At 41.6% G+C, this 24,782-nt stretch overlaps 1 protein-coding gene across 4 annotated transcripts in view; it reads right to left on the bottom strand.

The window, feature by feature from the left end:
* Positions 1 to 24,782, bottom strand: part of FRMD3 (FERM domain containing 3) — a 228,837-nt gene that overhangs the window by 108,203 nt on the left and 95,852 nt on the right. For 3 of the 4 annotated variants that reach the window (XM_004677541.2, XM_004677542.2, XM_012721457.1), the window contains exon 2: positions 4,594 to 4,698. In XM_004677541.2, the coding sequence (XP_004677598.1) occupies positions 4,594 to 4,698 (105 nt within the window). Of the gene's footprint in view, positions 1 to 4,593; positions 4,699 to 24,782 lie in introns of those variants that run through there. The other variant, XM_012721458.1, reaches the window with a different exon arrangement.

Here is a 24,782-nt window from a genome sequence, read left to right as displayed (position 1 = left end):
CATTAAAAAAAGCAAAAGATAGTCATCATTTACTGACTCTGTCCTCACCATTTTCAGAGCATATGGGGCATGAGACATCTTGTTAAACATATGGTGCTCCAAATGTAATAGTGCTAAATATTTAATATTCCACAATGGTTTACCGTAAATCAAATCGTGAAGAGTTGTAGGCAAACCACCAATTCCCACAGCAGAGGTAAGATCCACTTCAGCTTTCCTAAATTACTTCTTTTCTCTGTTGATTATTTTTCTATCCAAATAACTCATTGGTTTTATTTTCCATTGAGAAAAAAATATACAAGCTGGTTAAAAAGAAAAAAAGCCACTGATAGTCAATTAATGTCTGCTTAAAAGTCCCACATTGGTGTGTGTTTATAACTTTGAGCCCCTTTTTCTAATTATCCAAGGCTCATTTTCTCCATTTCCCCTCAGATCATAATAATGGTCATTCTGCCAATAAAATAAATTGTTATGTGTTTCTAGGTTATAGATTTGCTATTCATGGCTGTATTTCCTCATGCAATTGCCTCACCAAGACCTAGCCAATGTATAATTGTAACAACAACATCAGTCAATAATACAAATAACACATACCACCCACTCAGTATATACCACCTGTTAAGTATTTACATGTCTTAGCTATTTTTCCCATATCAATTCTGCCAGTTTGGATTGTTAAGTTTTAACAATTAAAACACAGAGTAGTCATAATCATACAGTTCAGAGATGGGATTTTTAATTCATATATTTCTGAGTACAAAGCCTATGCAGTTTCATACAGCAACCACGCTACAGCCCATGTGGAAACTAAACTCCTATTTATCCACAAAATCAAGAGGCCATAACATCAGTATAATGCAGGGGAGAAACTCACCTGTTCAGGTAGCCCTCTAAACAATTTGGTAGATTCAAAAGCTAAGACAGGTTTGGATTGGGGTGGCCCCCATTTTTCCCACTAATCTACTTCCCAAGTCAACACTAAAAATGAAACTGGCCAAATCAAAACATGAAGAATAATTAAGCATATCAACCTAAATACTTCTCTTCTTTAACTTAAAATCATTTTAGACATACAGAAAAGTTGCAAAAATAGTACTACAACCTTCACCCATCTCCCTTCAAATGCCAGTATCTTATACAACCAGATACAATGACCAAAATTAAGAAATTAACATTAGCACAATACGATTCGCTAAACTACAGACTTAATCTGGGGTTCACCAGTTTTCCCACTACAATCATCTTTCTGCTCGAGATTAATCAAGGGTCCCACATCACCTTAGTTGTTGCTGGTCTTTAATCTGTAAGAGTTCCCCAGTTTTTCCTTGTCTTCAGCCTTCCCAATAGAGCTAACTAGGAAATATTGGTGCATGTCTAGAGGTGGGTTGCACACAAACACATATACACATGCATATGCAATACAGGTTTGTATATCTGTGTATTTGTTAAACATAAATTCATATGGATATACCTAAATTTTAATTCTAAAGACTTACTAATTAATCCAGTATCTCCCCAGTGAGAAGAAAAGGTTTATTCATTTAGCAAATCAAAACCATAATACCATCTTAAAAAAATAATAAAGATTTATATATTTAAGTGGTTTTCAGCTCTTGTATAGGCCAAAGGTCAGAAAATAATGGACAATTGCCTATCTTTTGGTAAAATAGTTTCACTGGAACACAGCCACATCTACTAATTTAGGTATTGTCTGTGGCTGCATTCCACTATTGTACTGAATCGACTAATTGTGACAGAGATCATGCAGGTCACACATCTGAAAACATTTTCTATCCAGAGCTTTACAGAAGAGGTTTACAGATCCCTGCTCTAAGCTATGTTTCAACATTTCTTTTGGGAGATGGAATGACAAAAATGTGAGTTCAAAACCCATCCTTCCTCCCACAATTATTAACCATGTAGCCTGAGACAAACTAGTAGCCCTCTTTGAACTTTGTTTTCCTCCTTTGTAATTCCTTGGAATTACAGACAATATGCATAAAATTTCTGACACATGAGAGCTGCTCAATGTCTGTGGGCTGGCCACATAGAATTTTGCACAAAAACAATCCAGTTTCAGTAGAACTCTTTTGGTGCAGAAAGACTGAACTATAATACTAGACTCAAATCCTCCACCACTTGCTAGCTGTGGGACTCTGGGTAGGTAGCAATGTCTCTGAGCCCCCTCCACTCCATGCCATAAGAAGCCGTGTCTATGACTATTTTCATGCCACCATCCCCAGTGTGGGCCAGAAGACCAAAGCTGGGAAGACTGCACCCCAGTTAGCATCACGTGCCATGGCCCCCGGGATTTTAATTCAAAAGGTCTGCAACAGGGTCCACAATGAGCATTTTTTTTTTTTTAGATTTATTTATTTGTACATACAGAACTGGGGTACAGGCTAGAGGCTCAGAGGCAGTGAGAGGCTTCACCAGAGACAGAGTGGGGAGCACAACAGGCAGATCTACGAAGTACACTGCTGAGGGGAGCAGCGGGCGGGTCAGGAGAGGTCTGCCACGCCATGTGGTCACCTCCGGGGCAGGCGAGAATAGAACTCATGCGTAAGTGGCTTTAGCATCCCAGTGCAGTGCTTTAACCCTCTGTGCCACCAGGGAGGGCCCACAATGAGCATTTTTAGCAAACACCTAAGAGGTCTTTGGTGCAGGGCTGGTCTGGACACAACTGTTGCTCAGTACTGAACACCACCCAGGTCTCCTCGGTAAACTCATGTCAGGCCTATGGCCTCACCAGTAACCTGTCACTTTCCCCTCGAGCAACTCTTGGCTCATTAAAGAATTCCTGTAGGTCTACAGAAAACTAGAACCTTCAGACTTTTTACTGTGCATTGTATCCTTTTATAGAAAATTGGGCTCTCAGAGCTAAGTAAGATTCTCCATGTTGCAAAAGAAAATCTAACATATTCTTTAAACATCTTCCTTTAAAAAAATATATTCTGTGAGCCTCTTCTTTTATTAATGTTACAGATACAAGTTTGTTTAGGTGAAGTAGATTTCCACTCCCTTATATTCATCTGCCTTGGACAAGCTACTGGGACCTGGGGAGCAGGGATGGGCGGGGGCTGAAGACGGATGACATGAAGGGCAGGTGTACTTTAAGAGTGAAAGAAGAGCTCTTTTTCTTGACACCTGCTTTGTGCCCTGGTGCTGCTGGGAAGGAGACGTGGAAGGAGACATGTGGGGAGACCGCCAGTGGCAGCAGTTATCTTGATGTGGTCTTTCCTTCTGTCCCACTTTCTGAGAGCTGCTTCAGAACAACTCCCTATATTCCCTGCAAGAAGGTGTCAGAATTACGACAAGTTTTCAGGCCTCAGTGGCCTGTTTTGGGGTAGCCCTGTTTGGCTGGGCATTTACTCACAAGAGATGAGTAATTTGGAGTGTTTTAATGGGGGAAAAATGTATTTTTCTTCTCTCTCCCTGTGTACACTAATTTTATTAAAGATCTTTTACCCTATGACTCCAACTTGCCTTTATGCACACAGATAGCCAGATTCCCTTTAAAATAGCATGCAAGTTTGGGGGTTATGGGGTGCCCTCAGTCAAGCACTAACAATAAATTCAAAACAAAGAGCCAGGAATTGGAAAGGGATAAAAGGACAGGAATGACTAAGGACACTGGTGAGAGTAAGAGCAAATTAAGGAAGGCAGAGTGGACCTGTCCCCAGGTCTCTGGCCATCCCCAGCAGAGCCCTCACACACTGACCTGCTTGGCAGCTGTGCAGAAAAGAACCAAAGACAGCAGAAGCTGCAGGACCTCCTTACCCATAGCGGAACCTGGGAACCCACAGAGGAATGGGAAAGCCCAGGGGGCAAGATCTGGGATAGAAGTTCGTTGGGGCTCTGGGATGTGACGGAGGCACATCACGGAGAGTCTGAACACACTGAGGCTGGGGCACCAGCTCAAAAGGCAAGACTCCCCTGCTCAGTCTCACACAACTACCAGTACCTGGAAGGACAGGCAGGCCCAGGAGCAGGAATACAATGGGGGCTGTCAGATTTAGTGACGCTCAAGAGGCAGCTTTCACAGTATCTTAAGTCTTCAACTGTCAAACCCTTTTCATTTGACTGAGGTGAAATTCACATAACACAAAATTAACCATTTTCAGGTGTGCACTTCAATGACACTTAGTACATTTAGAAAATCATGGAACTGCTACTAGATCAAATTCCAAGCATTTTATGATCCCTAACGAAAGCCCCAAGTCCACTCAGCAATCACTCCTCCACTCAACATTCTTATAATGAGGGGTAGGGGATTTTCCCTTTAATGAGATATTATGGGATCACTGCTTGAAGAAATTTAGCAAATTCTGGGCTAAGAACATATTCTCTTCAACTAGGTGGGGCAGCTTTCTGGAAAATTCTAAAGTAGAGTTTTCTTCTCCTAAACCACCCATTCTGTGGGGACAGTGCCAGAGCCTTCTCCCTCATACTGGTACTAGTTGATCAGTTTTTTGTAGCCCGTGACCCTGAGAACAAACATGTGCCACTGGGGCTCTGAGGGGACAAGGATCTTCTTCAGCACCCCATAGCCTGCATCATTTCTCCAGTGGGTCCAGACAGAGGCCAACTCACCCGTTGCTTCTCAGGGTCCACGTAGCGAATGCCGAAGTAATCCTTCTCCAGCAGACTATAGTAGTTGCAGATGTGGTCGATGAGAAACTGCCCTTTGGTCTCCCTCTGCAAAGGAAGCACATTTGTTTCAGCTGCAGCTCACCTTGTCCATTCATGTCTGAAATGGGCCTCATTCGCCTCAAGACTCTATACTTGGAGAAATGGGTTCAGTGACTCCAGTTCCTGTAGCAAGAACTTCTAAACCCTTTCACCACAACCCACAGTGAGAAATACATTCTACAGTCTGAGTCATTACACACAAACACACACACGAAGCCAAAGGAGTACTAAAGGAGCCGTCAAACACCAAACAATACCACACATAGCTACAGTGCACTCTAGTATGTTCTATTTCATTCTATTATCTGCCATTCAATTTTTCTAATGTAATTTTTTTACTCGACACATTGATTTTACAATTGAGTACATAGTAGAGTCTCAAAGTTTGCAAGTCCTCAGATCCCATATACAATACACTGACTCCTCACTCTAATTGCTCTGCAAGTGTTCATTTATTCAGTCCTCACAACAATGCTACAAGAGGAGTCCCTACTTTGTATCCAAGGAAAGTAAGGCACAGTGAGGCTCAATGACTTGCCAAAGTCACAGCTTACTGAGCAAGGTGGGGTGTGGCCCAGGCCACCTGACTGCAGAATCCAGGCTCCCCCTTACCACTTTGTCTCCCTGCTAGAAGGCAGGGCATGATGGTGTTGAATACAATAAATGGTATCAGGCTGAATAGCCCAACTGCCACCAAAAACGGGGGAACCAATTGCCATGTCTCAAAGCCACCAAATCACATACTTAAACCTAAATAGAAAGCTTCTGTGGGAAATTAAGGGGAACCCAGGACTGCAATTCAAAATTAGGCCCATGAACCCTCAGCAAACTCTTCAGCTGTTTCTTTTGTTATGTAGATGAAAACTGGGGTGCAGCCCAGAGGGGGTAGTGAGAGGATTCACCAGAGACAGAGTGGGGAGCAGAACAGACAGATCTACTGAAATCCACTGCTGAGGGGAGCAGCAGGCAAGACAGGAGAGGTCTGCTGTGCCATGTGGGTCAGCTCCCTGGCTGGATTAAACTCATGCTGCAATGGCTGATGACAGCTTCAAAGTGTGGAGTCATTAACCACTGCACCACCAGGGAGAACCCTCCCCAGCTGTTGCTACATCAGCAAAGTGAGTTGGTTAGATTTATTGACTTCTAAGTTTGTTTTTCCTTCTAAACTTCTGAGAGATGTCAGACAAATCTCGTTAAGAAAATACCATTATCCAAAAAAAAAAAAAAAGCCCTCTCATAAAGATATTAATTTCTGCTTCAATCAAAGTCACTTGCACCCATGGAATGTTTTTGGGATGAATGTAACCAATAAAAGTAAATGAGGATATTAGAGATATTAACTGAATTAAAAATAATTTTGGAAGATCAATTTGATCTGTGTTGTATGACTATCTTTTCATCAGAAACTACCGCCATCAGTTTGGGAAGTTGACAAAAATACCACTTGTTGGCTGGGGAAGCACCACATCAAAGGACTGGCGGTTATAAGTACATATTATACTAAGAAGCTTCAATTGTCCTGAAATCATTTTCAAATTCACTTCTGAATGAGCGCTGAGCCTTTATTCCCTTTCCAAGTAAAATCATCTAATATATCTTCAAAGGGGACAAAATATTGAAATGGAATTTGTTTTCAAATCTCAAGTAAAAAGTTCTGTCCAGGGCCCTCCCTGGTGGCGAGGCAGGTTGGAGCGCAGTATTGCAAGCTTGGCCACAGCTGCTTCAGTGAGAGTTCAATTCCCCCACCCCCAGAGGTGATCCACATAGTGCAGCAGACCTCTCTTGTCTTGCCCGCTGCTCCTCTCAGCAGTATACTTTGTCAATCTGCCTATTCTGCTCCCCACTCTCTCTCTCTGGTGAATCCTCTCACCACCTCTGCACCTCTGGCCTGTACCCCAGTTCTGTGTGCATAAATAAACAAAATCTTTAAAAAGAAAGTTCTGTCTGATGCCATCTGAATCCAATGTCCAGAATACAATTGATGGATTCAGTTCTTTTTCCAGATGAGTCTGTAACACATTCACCTATCAGAGGCTGCTGCCAGATCAAATCAACTGAACATAACACATGAATTCATTCCATGACTGAACTGTCAAGCTCTCTGCCATAGGATGCATTATGACAGACTACCCCAGCCATTGGGGAGACACAGGATGTGTGGCGAGGCAATGCTTTGTAAAGACATGGTACTGGACAGAATTTGACTGCACATGGCAACTACAGCCAGCATTTTCCTCAGGACATGTACTCAAAAGTACAACAGTTATTTTTTTTAATGATTAAATACAGCAACCAATGCATACTCACCAGCAATATCTCCTTCTACTTCTTAAGATTCTTGAAAAAAGGAAATACCACTGGTTAGAATAAATTCCAGTGCTACAGAAACAGGAATAGAGGTCTTCCACGAAAATTGGTGAGGCTAGCTGCTAGCTCCCACAGTTCTAAGTGACCAGGTAGGTTCTAGGTCTCTGTTCCAACATGCACCACCAGCAGAATAGCTATCCTACACAAGACACAGCATCCCCAGGAGGAAGCTTGTTGGAGACACAGAATCTCAGGCACTGACCCAGACCTGGTAAACTTCTTCTGCATTTCAGCAGGTTTCCCCAGTTATTTCTATGCTCAGTCAAATTTGAGAAGGACTGGGCTAAGGAATTTCACTGACATGGGAAAAGTACAAAAACTATACCTGTTTCGAGATGCCACTCAGGGGAAAAGCCCATTTATTCCCTTGAGAATTGTCTATTCATCAACTGAGAAAAATCAGTCTTTTCCAACCTCAGAATACAAATTGCCCTTGCATCTGCAGGCTGCCTGCCAGCCTTGTCATCCTGAGACTCTCTGGGTCACTGCTTCCTGCCAAGGAAGCTGTTTACAGCCTCATGTTCTACTCTTTTCCACTCCTGCCTGGAAATCTGGGCAACATTTTTAAGTCATTTAAGTCCCTGGCATTACCATTCTTGTGCACTGAGCCTAGTCCTTGCCCTGAACAAAAGTCCACCCAGGTCCAGTGCCAGGGTTGGAAGGGCTTGTACACATGATCAGATATGTGAAGGACAGAAATCCCCACACATACCGCATAGCAGGGGCAGGATTTGGGGGTAAACTCTAGTTCTGCCCTTGACTTCCACCTCCAGAATGCTAATGAGCTGACCTGAACCTCCACCTGCTTCCTCATGCTCATGGGACATCATGCAAAAAGAGACAATGAATGAAATAAAGACATATATGAAAGCATATTACATAGACTTAAGTCAGGAAAGAGAATTTTAGAAATCAATGATACAAATGTACATATGATCCAAGAAAAGAAGAGAGAAATAAGATTTAGGGGAAAATGAAGAAATTCTAGAAGAAATATCAGACTCCACTAGAAGAGCAAGCATATGGATAATGAATATTCCAGAAGGTAAAGAGGAAGAGAAAGGAGCAGAGATTGTATTCAAAGAAATAACAGCTGTGAACTTCACAAACCAAAGGAAAGAATTGAATGTGGAAGACCAGGAAGTTGAGATACCACCCAACTTTCAAAACACAAAATGACCTTCACCAATGCACATCAATGTTGTTATCAAAAATCAATAGTAAAGAAAAAAATATTAAAGGCTGCTAAAAGGGAAAAAAGGAAAGTAGCAAACAAAGCACCTCCATTAAATTTTCATCAGATTTCTCAACAGAAAGACTCAAGGCTAGAGGAGAGTGAAATGACAAATTTACAATTCTAAATGATAAAAAACTGTGAGCCAAGAATCACTTTATCCTGCAAATTAACATTCAAGAATGATGGGAAAATAAAGGCTTTCCCAGACAAACATAAACTAATGGAATTTACCACCATCAGATTTGTCCTACAAGAAATGTTGAAATGAGCTCTTCAATATAAAAAAGAAACACCAACCCTTGAACTAGATGAAAACAGTAAAAAGAAATCATAAGTAGAAACAAGAATAATCTGAGGCAAAAAAAATATATATATTGAAGGGTAGACAAATGATAGAACCTCTATAGTTACAGGATGATAAGACAATATCAGCATGAAAAGGACTATTTCAGATACAAAAATTTGGATACAAACATCACAGAGACCATAAAACAAAAACCCAAAATAAACACTCTTGGGAGATATGAAGCATCTGAGAAAATCATGAGGGAAAGCCATCCAAATGAAAAAAAAACTGATGGAAAAAGAAACAACATGAAAATGAAACAGTCAAAAATCAAAAGGTAGAATGGCAGAATATACCTCATATATCAATAATCAATCAAAATGTGAAAGGTCTGAATTCACCAATTTTAAGATGCAGTATGACAGCTTGAACAAAAAGGCATATTCCAGCATACATTACAAAAAATTCATCATCAGACAACAGAAAAAAAGACAAAAAGTGAAAGGTTGAAGCAAAGTATTTCAAGCCAAATCATAAATATCAGGAACTGCTATTCTCTATCAGATAAATTAGACTTTCAACCAAAAAATGGTAATTGGGATCAAGATGGGCATGATAGAATGATCAAGAGGACAACTCATCAAAAAAATGCAACTGTCATCAATATTTAAGTATCCAACACAGGTACACAAAATATATAAATCAACTTTTAACAAGACTTTTGACAGCAATATAATTAAGCAGAAGACCTCATTACAAAACAAATATCAACAGAAAGGTCATCTAGAATGAAAGCAAACAAGGAAATCATGTGACCTTAAATGAAGCTATAGATCAGATGGACTTAATAGACATATACAGAACCTTCCATCCCAAAAGAAATGAATACACATTCTTTTCCATGCACATGGAACTTTCTTGAGGCTAGACAATAAGTTGGAACACAAAACATGTTTCATAAACTATAGAAAATTGAAATTTTTGCATCTTTTCTGATCAGTTAGGAATAAATCACAAAAATATCTTGGGAAAAAATCCAAATACATGGAGATTAAATGAAGTATTTCTGAATAACCCCAAGATCAAAGGATAAATAAAAAACTATCTGGAGTCCATCAGAAATGAAGAGACAGGGCCCTCCCTGGTGACACAATGGGTTTGGATGCAGCACTGAAAGCTGGCCGCAGCTGCTTCAGTGTGAGTTCGATCCCCAACCCTGGAGGAGATCCACATGGCATGGCAGACCTCTCCTGAATCTCCCGCTGCTCCCCTCAGCAGTGTACTTCGTAGATCTGCCTGTTGTGCTCCCCACTTTGTCTCTGGTGAAGCCTCTCACCACCCCTATACTCTGGCTTGTACCCCAGTTCTGTATGAATAAATCTTTTAAAAAAAAAAAATGAAGAGACAAGCTACTGTATCCTATGGGATGATCTAAAAATGGAATTACAAGTCCATATATTGCCCACATCAATGAAGAAAAATCTCAATCTAACTTAATGTCCAAGTAACTAGAAAAATAAGAACAAATAATACCAAAAATTAAGAGAAAGAAGGAAATAACAAAAATTAGAGTGGAAAAAAAAATGAAGTAGGAATCAAAAAGAGGATACCAAAGAGTAATTAAAACAAGATCTGTTTCCTGGAAAGGATAAACAAAATTAGGAAGCACTACCTCACTAATAAAAAAGAGCAAACACTCAAAGAAAATGAATCAGAAATAGGCAAAATTATAATGGATGCCATTAAAATATTAATGATCAGAGACTACTATGAATATCTATATGGGGAAAAAAAAGGAAAACCTTAAATAGATAATTTTTAGAATCATGCAATCTACCAAGACTGAATCAGGTTGGAACAGATAACTTGATCAGCCACAAGCTCAGAAACTAGCGTTCCTAAGAACAAAAGTCCAGGCCAAATGACTTCATTAATGAATTCTACTAAATCACAAAAAAGATCTATACCTCCTCTTCTTCTCAAAGTTTTCCAAAAATCAAGAAAGGAGAGTACTGCCAACACATTTCATTAGGACATTACCTTGATTGCAAAACCAAACAAGGACAGTACCAAAAAAGAAAACAAATAACCAATATTTATTTTCAATAAAACTTGAAGAAAAAAAAGCTTGTATTGTGCAAAACACTAGTTAGCTTTACTAACTTTCATAAGGGACAGAAGGAGAATTTTGGGCTCAGAAGATATGGTAAATGTAAGAGTCCCCAGGAAAAGAGGAAATTCCAGGTACCCTGACCCACCCAAAGGAGAGTGGAACTGAGCAGATAGAAGAATAAGGAGAGAAGACTGAAGAGGAAAGAGGCAGGGTGGAGAGCCAGGAGTAGACCTGAGGGAGGCGCACAGAGAAGTGAAGACTTGGGCTCTTGTTTCTTGGCCGTGGACTAGTTGAAACAGATGTGGGTGAGAGACCCATAGGGAGATTAACAATGGCAGCTTTTATCTTGATCTTAATTTTGCTCTTTTCCTCCCAGAATTGTCTGGCCAGTTCTGACCCTTTATGATTCCCAGCCAAAAGATGCTTTAGACTTGTGTGGGCTGTCAGGCCTTGCTTTGGGCCAATCACTTTTGGATGGACTTTTACCCACAAGGGGATAGGTAATTTGGGATTTAGAATTAATTTGTTTGATTTAGAAACTATATTTTGTCTTTTCTGTATTGCATACTAATTATATTAAAGTTTCTTTCCATGAAAGGTCTTAAATATTTTGTCCTGATGCAGTGGGTGGCAGAACCTATTTAGAGAGAGCAGGTTTGGTTCAGGGGTGCCCCGCTCCCTGCCCTGTAACATATAGAGGATGTAATTCAAGTTCCTTATTTCAGAAATGGAAAAAATAAGGTTAGAGAGGTTAAAATTAAACCACATAAATTAGTGTTGGAAGTGAGATTTAAAATCAAGTGAAGAAGCCAAGAGGCTTCAGTCAGGAGAGGATAGGTTAGCTGCAGTAACAAAGAATTCTACTATGTCAGTAGGTTAATACCACAAAGCTTTATTTCTCACATAAAATACCAAGGCTGACAGGTAGGAGATAGACATATAACTTGGGGATTCAGAGTGAAAGAGGTTTCAGTAGCTTCAACCACCTCCACAGTAGTGAGAAGGGAATGTGGTGAATATCAAACTGGCTTTGAAGAAGTCACATTACGCCACTTTGACTCAATAACCAAAGCAAGTTAAAACTCTTGCATAACTTTAAAAAAGAGTCGAGATGTGAAATTCCATGTGCCCACATGGATGAAAAATGAGTATTTGTGAGGAATCCTAATACCTATCATACTAGGGCTCCTGCAGCACTACAATTAGCATAGTACATAAGGTTTGTCCTCTAAAAAATAATATTCTTTAAACACTCATCTAAAACAACAGCCTAGCCACCCATTTTATAATCCTCACAAATTTGCCTTGTGGCTATAACAACTTAAAAAATTCAATTAGTTTGGAGACCATGATCTGACTGGAATCACCTGCTGATAATATTATTTTTTAAATGAAGTGAGAAAATAGGGTTCTCAGAAAAAATATGGCAATAATCAGTTGGAAGCCATTCACATGCAGGGAGACTAAAGAAATCATTTCTGGTTTTGAAGTTCCTTTTTTTTCTTTCTTAAGGTAACACTGGTTTACAACACTGTACATTATATAGGAGAACAGGTTCTCACCTCAAAAATGGATGTCACCACACCACTCCCAGTGTTACAGGGCAATGAAAGAGCCATCCCTGGACCCCCAAACCTGTCCACTCTAAATAGGTTTTCCATCCACCGCATCAAAACACATATGACCTTTAATGGAAAGGAACTTTAGTACAATCAGTGTGAAACACAGAAAAGACAGTTCTAAAACACCCAAAGTTACACATTCCCTCATGGGAAGTCCATCCAAAAGGGGTTGGCCCAAAGCAACACCTGAAAGCTAGATCCAAGTCTAAAGCACCCATAGAAAAGGGTTAGAAATAGCCAGACAAGTCTGGGAGGAAAAGAGAAAAATCAAGATAAATGCTGCCATTGTTAACCTCCCCACAGGGCTCTCTCTCACCACATCTGTTTCAACCAGTTCAGGACCAAGAAACAAGACAAAGTTTCTTCACATGTCTCTCTGCTCCATGTGCCTCCCTCCTTCTGGCTCTCCATCCTGGCTCCTTCCCCCTCAGTTTCCCCTCCAGATTCTTCTATCTGCTCAGCTCCACTCTCCTTTAGGTGGGACAGGGAACCTGGAACTTCCCCTTGTCCTGGGGAACACCTGTTATAGCATCACCAAAACTTTCACAGTCCTTTATCACAGGCCACTGGACCCCCTTCTCTTGTTTCCACCCATGTTTATAAAATTCTTAATGCACCTGGGATCTTTTTTTTAAAAAGATCTATTTATTTGTTCATACAGAATTGGGGTACAGGCCAGAGGCTCAGGGGTGGTGAGAGGCTTCACCAGAGACAGAGTGGGGAGCAGAACAGGCAGGTTAATGAAGTACACTGCTGAGGGGAGCAGCGGGCTGGTCAGGAGAGGTCTGCCGCGCCATGTGGTCATCTCCAGGGCAGGTGGGAATCGAACTCATGCGGAAGTGGCTTTAGCTTCTCAGTGCTATGCTTTAACCTGCTGTGCCACCAGGGAGGGCCGCACCTGGGGTCTTAATAAGGAAGACTGATTTTCCTGAAATTGCATATTAGGTATCTCCACTGAGTACAAAAGTTTGAAATAAAAAGCTCAGGTCCAATTAAGTATAAGAATCACTTTATTGTTCTGTCATTCTGCCAAGAACCTTAGGCATAGGTAACCCCACTTCCTGAACATAATCTGACATTTGGCTCTTCAAAAATTGTGAGTGGAACAGTCAGAACAAGAGTTGCTGAATAGGTTCTAGCTGGATTTGCTCGGGTAGAAGAAAAAAAAAAATCCCTTCATCCTAGTTCAATTTAAAAAAAAAAACTAAACAAGTTCACAGGGATGAATTGAAGAAAGACTGCATACATGTGGCCCTAATATTTCCACATGCTCAATCTTTAGCTCAGATGCATTCAAAGAGGAGCAGCAAAAGCTTCTGTAAGGGGGAAAGGATGTTCTGGATGAACTCTGAACAGATTTTGTGGACTCCACCCCCACCCCAGAAACCGGAACTACAAATCCCATCAACACCAAAGAGAAGCACACTGGGACCTGAGGGTGGAGTTAAGCAGCCAGGTTTGGATATAAAACCAGATCAGCAGAATGGGTGGGACACTTTAATCAAGTGATTTCTCTCTTTCTTTCCCTGAGTTATTCATTTCTTTTCCCTTGCACATAAGCCCATTATTAACCTTTTTGTGTATCCCTGCAGTGAATCTTAAGCACATGGGTGAGGACCCACACTCAGCTAACCTAATTCACAGTGAGCTGCTCTGTAACACTTCAACTCCAGTCTTCATTTTTAGTTTTCAAGGAACATTCAAGAGAACCATATTTCCCAAAAGTCCTTCAGGCACTCTGAAATTTTCCTGGGCCCCCAAGTGCTATGAAAACTCTTACTCCAAAATTCCCACCCCACCAGAGGCTTTATCTTTTATCTTCCCATCCTCTTCCTCAGCCCTATTAAGATGTAGATTGGAACCTCCCTTATAGTAAGAAATAATCTTCCCTTTCCAGGAGGGAAGAGGAGGGAGAATCTGAGAAGCCCAAGGCAGAAGGGTGGTTTGAATGCTCAGTGTGCTTAGAACTGCAAGGGAAATGTGGTTTTAAAGGGCACTCTACATATCCTATCCCAGTTTGGTGATAGGACACTCCCTCACCCCTGAGTTCTTCTTGAGCTTAAACCGCATACAAATTAACATGAGAAAGATTAATAGAACAAATTTAAGTTCTGTATTTATAGGTTACATGCCAACTCTAAGTACGGTCACATCAGGAATATTTATGACTGCAAATTATAAAATAAAGAGGCCAGTAGGGTTTATATCCTGAGCTGACAATGCGATAGGCACCTGAGGCACCAACAGAAAGGGAAGGGGGGTCTCACATGAGAAGGAGAGGAGGGCATCTTACAGCAAACCTACATTTTTATCCTGTCTCAAGATCAGTTTCTCTGATAAAAGGTTATTTCTAGAGCAATCCCTAAAGATGGGTAATCTGCATTCCTTCCTTAAGGCTACGGTAACAGTTTATCTTGAGGCTCACAGGTCCTACTTTGGCCATCTTACACAAAACCTGCCTGAATGTTTTTGGAGAGGCCTATCCTATACTGTTTGGTGTAACTGGCCCAAGAAGCAATGGTGGGAAGATGACGCAGGAAAGAATGAGATCCCACTGGATCACAGGTTATCCCCAGAACATCCTCCACCCCTCTGGCATGCACGTATAGGCATGACCGCCCATAGGAAATTGTAAGTCTCTGATAAGTAGTATGAAAAAGGCTATCCTCATAAGAGAAATGATAGCTACAATTATGGCATGTAACCTATAAACGAGGTCCCATGTTAAGCTGCAAAGAGATCACATCATTCATTCCTTCCAACACCAGCCTTATTTGGGTGGATGACCTTCTAGAAAAGCATGATTTCCACCCACCTCCATTTCCAATTCTTCTAAGCTGTTTTGTTTTGTCTCCTTTCAAACTCTACTCTTTATTCTGGCAAAGGCCAACCCACTGTGGCATAATTTCCACTCTGTGAAGGCTTGATGCCTCACTTCAATAATGTCATTCTAGAAGTTTCCTCTATCAGTGGCTTAGAGATGAACTGACCAGCAGCCTACACAGTCCCTGAAATGTCTGAAACAACCCTCTGTATGCTGGGGTGTTTCCTGCATTACGTACACACACACACACACACACACACACACACATACACCCAAGAACAATGTATCACAAATATTTAAAGACTGAAGGCGTAGGCTGGGTTCCCCAGCCATCACACATTCCCTTTCTTCAAGTGATTAGTCACAAAGGAGGAAAAACATCTTGGTTATATTTACATCTCTTCTGAATATACAGGAATCCAAGCCAAGAATGTTTTGTTTTTTTATGAAATTAAAATATAGAGAATGGTTGATAGGAGTTTTAATAAGCATTTCAGCAATTACAAGCCAACTTTCTTCTCTAACTCTCCTCTGTTGTGTTTTGTTTTTGTTTTTTTCTTAGCTTATTAGCTGAAAAATATCTATACCCCAAGAGCATTCTGGCTGATTGTTAGCTATACACTGCACAGAACCTATATAAAGACATAAGAATGTACAGAAATGCTTGCTCAAACACAGTTATAAAAGTGAGAACCTCTTCGAGGATTCATTAGTAGGAAGGCATATAAAGGCATTCAACAAACAGTATCAAGAAAAAAAAATAAGCTATTGAGGTGCAATGAACACTTGGGTAAAGTTCTTATTTTTACATGTGTGCACATGTATGCACATCCATTAGACACATATAGATGCAGAAATAAGGGTGTAAAGCTGAATGGTGACAGTGATACCTGTGGGAGAGGAGTTATGCTGTCACTTTTCCTTTGTGTCTGTCATTTTTAGCTTTTCAGCATAATAAGCATTAGGTTGGTTATCAGGAAAATGCATTCCTTTTCTTATCCTTCAGAGCACCAGTTTACTCTCTGAAGATAAGACACAGATCATCCTCTAGGCCAGTAGCTACAAGTATCCTTAAGACTCACAAATCAGAAAACCACCAGTTGTTATCACATTATCTGAATTCCCACATCCTTTTCATCTGGGACAAAATAAAAACAATAGACAAGAAACTGGGGAGATGGCTCTCACCTCAAGTCAGTGCAGGCTTACAGCTCCCTGCCTCTGTCAACTGGTGATCCTGGTGCCTACTGACCTCTCTGGGCCTCTGGATACCAAGTGTGCAGCAGTGGGCTGAGTCAGATGGTGGGGACCCCAGCTCAGGACATCCTGTGTTCCCTCACTGACCCCTCTGCAGAGGGAACCCTACTTTGGCAAGGGCTCACAATGCTTCACTTTGCAGCTAAACCCATTAACTGGGACCCACTTACACAATAGGATAAGGAAGGGGCAGCTCTGGGATAAAAAGAGGTGATATTGATCACGCCTCTAAGCCAAAGCCTGTAATGAGGGTAGGACCAGAGCTGACAGAAGTCTTTAGCCTGATAAGTTTGTTGGAAGTGGGGTTTTGCTCTTACTTTCTGTCTGGATGGAAAATTCTGCCAGTTTTACTCGGTCACAGATTAAATCAGAGAGTAACTTATGGGGTGGCATGGGGGAAACAGGTGAAGATAGAAAAGAGCATAAACTTCCAGTTATGAGGCTATCATGTATACCTGTGATGACAGTTAATAATACTGTATTGTATATTTGAAAGTTGCTAAGAGATATTTTAAAAGTTCTCAGTAAAATACATAAAAGTGAAATGATAGATGCAATAACTAACTTCAGTGTAGTGTTCATTCTGCAATATATGCATATATCAAATCAATACACTATTCACCTTAAACAAGGTGATATGTGAGTAACATATCAAAAAATATTTGGGGGGAAAAGAGAAAAACACAAATAATACCAGGACAAATTTCTAAAGCCATAAGGATATTTATAAATAAGAAAAATTATTTGCTTCTGAAACAATTAGTTTCTATTTTACAGAGCCAATTTCTTATCTTTTGCAACAATTCTAGCACATTCTCTTTCCTCTTTCTACTCCCTCCCTGACCCTACAACACTGGAGACATTGGCCAGATCACTGATGCAAAGTAATGGGATTCGAAATCAGAAAAACAAACAGTATTGCTTAGGAACTGCAGGACACTTCCATCTTCCATTCTGCACTGAAAAGGAGTCCTTCTCTCCTGCTTCTGCCTCTAGTCAAAGAACACTGCTTCCTTTGATCCTACTTACAGCTGATAGCTCTTACTCTTTCTATGATAGACCTCCTGATCTTTCCTGACTATTTAGATGGCCAAAACTGGGGGATGAGAAGGACAAAAAATACTTTACAAGTGGGTAAAGTTCAGGAAACACAGATGAGTAATTTCCAATTGCCACAGCAGAAAATGGAAGATTGATGTTAAATTTAAGTTGATTATGGAAAATGGAGCTATAATGGCCCTTCCAGTTCTGGTGTGGAGACTGATATCCTTTGTCATGACACTTGGTGTTTTACCCACAATTTTATTTCTTCTAGCTTGACCTATCAGTGAAGAGTCATTCTGTCTCTGGAAGCTGAGCCCTCTGGTTATCTCCTTCCACAATTACCAGAGGGGAGTTAAGCTAGCCACAGGCTTCCTTGGGCACAGTCTGCACAGCAGCACCTGAACTGAAAGGTCAACCATTCAAGTGTAGAGAAGACAAAGGAGAGAGACCAGTCAGAGCTCAACATGAAGATGGTATCTCCATCCCATGCTGGGAAATAAGAGGAAGAGGACAGCGACTCAGCCAGAACCAACAGAAGTGCCCAATCTTTATCCTGAACAGCTTCCTAGGCAGGTCCAAGAAGCTGCATGTGTTACAGGCTCCACTCTGTTCCCTGGCTGTAGTCAGTCCTGCACAGGTGGCAGCACACTTTCACATGCAAGGCTGTAGGTCTGCCAGCCTGAAGGCTAACATCTCCACCAGCACCCACAGAGCCTCAAGTGGAAGTGCAAAGCTGAGTGGAGAACCACAAAGCAAAGGGGGCCTTAAAAGCACACATTCCCGGACCCTCCCTGGTGGCGCAACAGGTTAAAAGCACCGCACTATGAAGCTTTCAGAAGCCACTGCAGCACGAGTTCCATCCCCTGCCAGGGAGCTGACCCACATGGTAGAGCAGACCTCTCCTGACCCGTCCACTGCTCCCCTCAGCAGTTTCAATAGATCTGCCTGTTCTGCTCCCCACTCTGTCTCTGATGAATCCGCTCACCCACCACACCCCTGGTCTGTACCCAATTCTGTAAGCATAAATACACAAATCTTTTTAAAAAAAATCACACATTCCAACAACAAGAAGCCAGGCATATGGAGCTGAAGGACCTGCAAGAGGCCAGTTGGAGAATATGATCAACTTCCCCGCCCTCGTGACCCTAGCTGCACCTTCCCGCCTAGCCAGTGACTCCATCCAACTAAACACATTTACTCAGCTCAAAGTATCCTCTGACTGTGACTCTCTACCTTGTCATGCAGCTCCTGCCCAGCCCCAAAAGAAGGAAAAACCCAGCTGTGAGAAGCCCCTACCTGTGTCTTCCCATACTGGCTCAGAAAAGAGAAACACTTTTTTTATATATATTTTTATTTATTTATGCTTTCAGAACTGGGGTACAGGTCAGAAGCGTGGTGGGTGAGAGGATTCACCAGAGACAGAGTGGGGAGCAGAACAGGCAGATCTACTGAAACATATGCTGAGGGGAGCAGCAGGTGGGTCAGGAGAGGTCTGCCACGCCATGTGGGTCACCTCCCTGGCCGGGGATCGAACTCATGCTGCAGTGGCTTCAGTGATCTTCATAGTGCAATGCTTTAACCCAATGCACCAGGGAAGAGCCCAAAACACATTCTCTTTTTATAAGAGGATGTGAGACTCTCAAAGTAAATAGGCCATACACACTCCTTCATGTACAATGACAACCATCTAGTTTTCTCAGTAAAAGCAAGCACTTTTAACACATCTTATGTTCCAGGGCCTGTACTAAGCCATGTCTATGTAATGCTCAATAACACTTCAGTGGGTGGCATTATAAGGAGCTCGAGACATGACCCCTGAAAGTATAGTCCTGGATGGCATTGTTACTATCTGTGCTTCACAGGCAGGCACATACAGGCACACACCATAGCTGGACCCAAGATTTGAACTCCCTTTTGTTCTTTCTCTAAAGCTTCTACTCTTTTCACCAAGTCATAGGTGCTCAAATACAGGTGTGCACACTTGGAGAACACTTCCTTTTCAGTAAGCTGTTCTGTTTCCCAAGCAGGCAGCTTCTCAGTTTTCCTGAGACCCAGTGAACTAAGTCTGCGTCTAGACAGATATGACCCTTGATTTTAAGAGACAGCCTGTCCTCCAGGTCAGGGCCTCTGCCAGTCCTGCTCTCACCACACAACGGACGAAACGATCCCTGTGTCTCACTGATTTGCACAGATCTTTCCTTTCACATATGAATGGATGAATCCAACACAGGCAGAATAATGAGGACAGGCCAGCCCAGAAGAGTGAGTTGCTTAGTAACAAGAATTACATATCCATGCACCCCAGAGATAAATGGTACATTCTGATGACCCCCAAGGATGTTCAAACATGATTCTTCATGACACAGCTCCTCCCTGAAATGCCTCTGAATGTTTGGGACAACAGTGAAGATCTTCATCTTCTCACCTTCCTCTAGGGCTGGAACATCACCTGTCCATTAGACACCTGGTTATTAGACAGTCAATTCCCATCTGTGTCTGTGGCTTCCAGCTAATTCCTCTCCCAGGCTGTTAACAAAGTCATTTCAGAGTAGGTAAGAAGAAGTTAACCATAACAATTTCAATCAGTGCATTAGAAGTTTTTGGACACTAGTTTTTTTGCCCCATAAAAATATGTACATCTCAGCAGGCACTGACTTCCTGCAACATCTTACAGGTAAGTCAGTCCCTGTTGATGCAGGGAAGAAATAGCAAGAGAGGAAAAGAGAGGAAGGAATGAGAGTCTATATTTGCAAAAACTGGCCTAGGGGCTTTGCCTACATTACCCTATCTAACCCTGCCAGTACTAGAAAATAACTTCATGTTACATGGGAGGGTACTGAGGCCTAGAAAAATACTAAGGAGTATCCCCCAATATCCAACAGGTAAATTTCAAACTCTAGACTGATTTTCCAACACCCATGCTTTTTCCCATTGTCCCCTTACTCTCTACAGAAATTCCCCAGCTGTGTCCTGAGTCTTTTCTTTTTTTTCCTACATTTTTAATATAGCTTTTAGGGCAAATAAATACAAATTCTGTTACTGTTAAAATACACAGAAAGGCAACCTTCTCTAGGCCAGTAACAGACCAGAACAGCCAAACATGAGAGCTTAAATTATGCCTTCCAAACATTTCAATGTCAAAATATGGTCCAAATAAAATCATTGCATTTGGTAGGTATTCCACAGTATTTAGTGGGCTCCAAGTACCTCTAGTCGCTAACACAATTCATTCAACAATACACGTCTACATTTTGAAATTAACTGACTCTCTCTTGAGTGCACCAATGTGTAAGTCCATCTTCTGAGGTGGTCAGATAGTAAAGTATATAAGCTAAACTATTTAGGCCCCAAATCATTTTCTCATGCTTTATTGTACAGAAATCCAGGGATCTAGCCACCTATTATTCAGGTGCCAGAGCAGAATGGGAAAAAGAAAGAAGTGTGCCAGCACCCTAAGCAGAAATACAAAGGTATTCCAAGCCCTTAAATGATCACAACATGTCAGCTCTGCCTCCTACATGTCTGGTGGTTACACACAGCACATGGATGCTGCATTAACAGCCAAAACTGACCTCACAGAAAGAAAGAGTAGAGTGGATATCCCCAGGAGCTGCAGTGGGCAACAGGAGATTTTTTAAATCACAAGGTACAAACTTTGAGTTATAGGTTAGTTCTGGTGACCTAGTGCACAGCAGGGTGACTGCATTCATAACATGTTGTACACTAGAGCTTTGCTGAGAGCTCTCAAGTCTTCTTACCATGAACGCAAAAAATAAAGCAACCATGAGGTGACGTTTATGGTATGTTTTATGAACTTTATTCAGAGGATCATTTCACAATGTTCATGTCTATCAAACATACATAGTACACCTTAAATATGCATGATATTTACATGTTAATCATACTGCAATGGAAGTGGGGGAAAGTCAAATACATCTTTTCAGCAATTTGGGTACTCATCATCTGAGAATCCAACCATGAACATGACCATTATTTGCCCTCACCAAAAGCCTGTTTCTGACAGGGCATCTAACAGACAGTACTGCTTGCTGGTCCCTCCACTGCCTTAGGTTCTCCCCGCCCATTCATTTATTACTAGATCATCAGAAATCCAGGGGCATACACCATTCTTATTGGAGCATCTCCCTGAAGTGCCTTCACTAATCTCAGCGGGGGACAGCTAATTCCCAAACTCTCAGAGAAGGGCAACACAAGAAGTAACCCTCCAAAGTCTCTATCTCATGCCAGATGTAACAAAAGACACTGTCCACTACGTTACTCAATGCCTGTTATAAGACTTGATATAAATCATTCTTCCTAGAAATGGCAGGAACCAGGTAGGTTGAACCATGCAAAGCACTGGGGTTTCCTTTTTCTCCTGCTTCCAGGAAGCTCAGGTTAAAGTCTGTGCTCAAATGAAATAACCATACATTCTACACACACCTACATTCACAAGACAAATCTACAAAGACAGAAAGCAGATTAGTGGCAGTGGCTACCTGGATCTGGGCTTGCTAAGGGGGAGTGATTGCAAAGTGAATGGGTACAGGGTTTCTTTTCTATGTGAGGGAATGTTCTTAAGCTAGATGGTGGAAATGGTTGATATTTATCAACCAAGTCTAGAAGTTAACTAAAAAATCATTGTACTCATAAGATGAGTAAGTAATGATATGTAAACTGTACCTCATAAAGCTGTTTTAAAAATCAATCTAAGATAAAAGGTAAAAGTAAATTTCTGAAAGAAAATTTAAGAGAATATCATCAGGATCTTGGGGTAGACTGAGATGTCTTCAAAATCACTCACCATATAATAAAAACAATGGTAAGTTAGAATTAGAATTGAGACTGTCTGGTAGATAAAGGATATCACTGAGATGGTAAAGAGGAAAACTACAGGCTGGGGAAAAAGATGTCTGTAATGTTTATTGCTGACCAAAGAGTTATGTTCAAGGGGCCTCCCTAGTGGCTTAGGGGATCAAAACTCAGCACTATCACTATTGCAACCTGAGATCAATCCCCAGCCAGGCAGCTACCACATGGCGCAGCAGACCTCTCCTGCCTCACCCGCTGCTCCCCTCAGCAGTGTGTTTAAGTAGATCTGCCTGTTCTACTCCCCAGTCTGTCTCTAGTGAATCCTCCATCCCCTGCACCTCTGACCTTTACCCCAGAAGTCTCTTTTTGTCTTCTATGCAAAATAGAAAGATAAAACGTGTATTTAAAAAAAATCATTTCCAATGTATGCTTAATACCCTTGCACAAATAAAATTTAAAAAACAAACAACACTTTTTAAATGGGGAAGAGCTCTGTAAGGCAATTTCACAAAAGGTAGCTCTCCAATAGACCAATACACATGAAAAATAGCAGAGGTCAAGCTAGCTCAGTCCCTACTTTGGTGCCTTATCCCTTTCAATTTATTTATCAGTTCTTATCTCCTTGTTATGTTTTGATAATCACAGTTTCCAAAATCTCAATAGGATGCAGACATCATGCTCAATTTAGAATACTTCAATAAATTTCCTTTCTAAAAGAATGTCTAAAAAGATGCAAGTTGGGTGTAGGGGCTCCCCTAAAGATAGCAGGGGAACCGGGTAGCACACACACACACACACACACACAGTATAAAGGATGAGGAGAGGCGTTAACAGGTACTGGGAACCAATAAAGAAATTCATGCTTAGGAGCAGTGACCATGGGTCCAGGAACACAGCCTAAGACCAGATCAGAGGGAAAAAAAAAACAAAAAAGAATACACAACCCTCATACCATCATCCATGTGGCCTCCTGACTGGCACCAAGTTGGCCAAACTCAACTGGAAAACAAAGACAAGGTAGTTATTGTAGTGTCATCAATCAGGTCCACTTTCTGAGGCAGAGAATGGCTCTGGAGGGAGTGAATGAATAAGAGACCAGCCAGTCCATTGGTACGTCTGTTTGAAAATATGCAGTGAATATGTAATGAACACATGTTACAATCTGTGGAACTATGCACCTGAGATAAAGAAAGGTAAGACTTTCTTGGGAGACATTATATCAGCTTTTCATATGCATTTGTGAAAGAGAAGAAGTAAGAGGGAAAAGAGGTAGCTACTCTTTAGTATATGCCCACCTAGGAGAATGTCCTGCTTAATTTGTCTTCTATTGATTGAACACAGAGCTGACGCCTGTCCAAAAGTGCATTAGATCTCCCAGGAGCAGCACATGATACAACTTCACTGAGTGCATTGTTCCTTTTCAAACTCACATTGCAAACAGCATCTAGGCATGTGGGAAGGTTATTATCCTACAGAGATACAAACTGAATCTCTGCTTCAACAGAAGCTTCTTAGTTTGAACAGTCCAAAGGGATCTTCCAGACTCTGGTTTCCCCTCCAGCAGAACAGCTTATTTCCTCAGCTGCCCTGTCCCATCTCAATGAGCCCACTGTCCTCTCTTCATCACTCATACCAACTCCGTCAGCCTCAACACCGTGTCCATTAGCGCAGGATCTAAGATGTGGTCTACATTGATTTTCTTAAAAGGCTCTTAAAGTCTCTACCGAGAAGCAGGCTGATGCATTCTTCCGTTTCATAAACCTCAGCCTGCAAGGTGATCTGGGACATTACTCAGCCATTTCCTGTTTCATGCAGGAGTCTTCTGTGAACCCGCAATAATTTATCATTGTCCATGTCTGCTGGAATGAAAGTTCACGTGCAGAGGGATCTTGTCCGGCTGATTCCTCTTATATCCTCAGAGCCACTCTTGGTGCTGCACCTGGTAGGCTAGAGGTCACATGGCAGTGGCTAGGCAGTGCTGAGGTAGTGCAGTCACATGGCAGTGGCTAGGCAGTGCTGAGGTAGTACAGTCATGTGGCAGTGGCTAGACAGTGCTGAGGTAGTGCAATCACGTGGCAGTGACTAGTCAGTGCTGAGGTAGTGCGGTAAACAGGTAAGTAGCTGGATGTGATGAGCTCGTTTTGGATTCTCCAAGGCAGCAGTTGGCCTTAAGTTTCTCATCCACTCTAGCTTAGCTGCTTTTGTCATAATGAAGTCCACTTACAAAAAAGTGAAGAGACTAAAAATTACATCTAAAACATATCTCCTTCTCCTGATGTCCACCCTTCTCTTTCTGAAAAGCTGGCTGACCCACTGTGGGAGCAGAGCCCACCAGGTTGCTGCAAATGATGACTTAAGTCTGCTAGCTCAGCAGCTATCCCATATGATGGCAATACCTCAGCACTGCCTCGCCACTGCCACGTGACCGCACTACCTCACCACTGACTAGTCACTGCCACGTGATTGCACTACCTCAGCACTGCCTAGCCACTGCCATGTGACTGCACTACCTCAGCACTGCCTAGCCA

The sequence above is a fragment of the Condylura cristata genome, unplaced genomic scaffold (genome assembly GCF_000260355.1).
Source record: "Condylura cristata isolate star-nosed mole 26May11 unplaced genomic scaffold, ConCri1.0 scaffold00006, whole genome shotgun sequence".
Lineage (NCBI taxonomy): Eukaryota > Metazoa > Chordata > Mammalia > Eulipotyphla > Talpidae > Condylura > Condylura cristata.
This window is presented reverse-complemented; position numbering and strand designations above follow the sequence as displayed.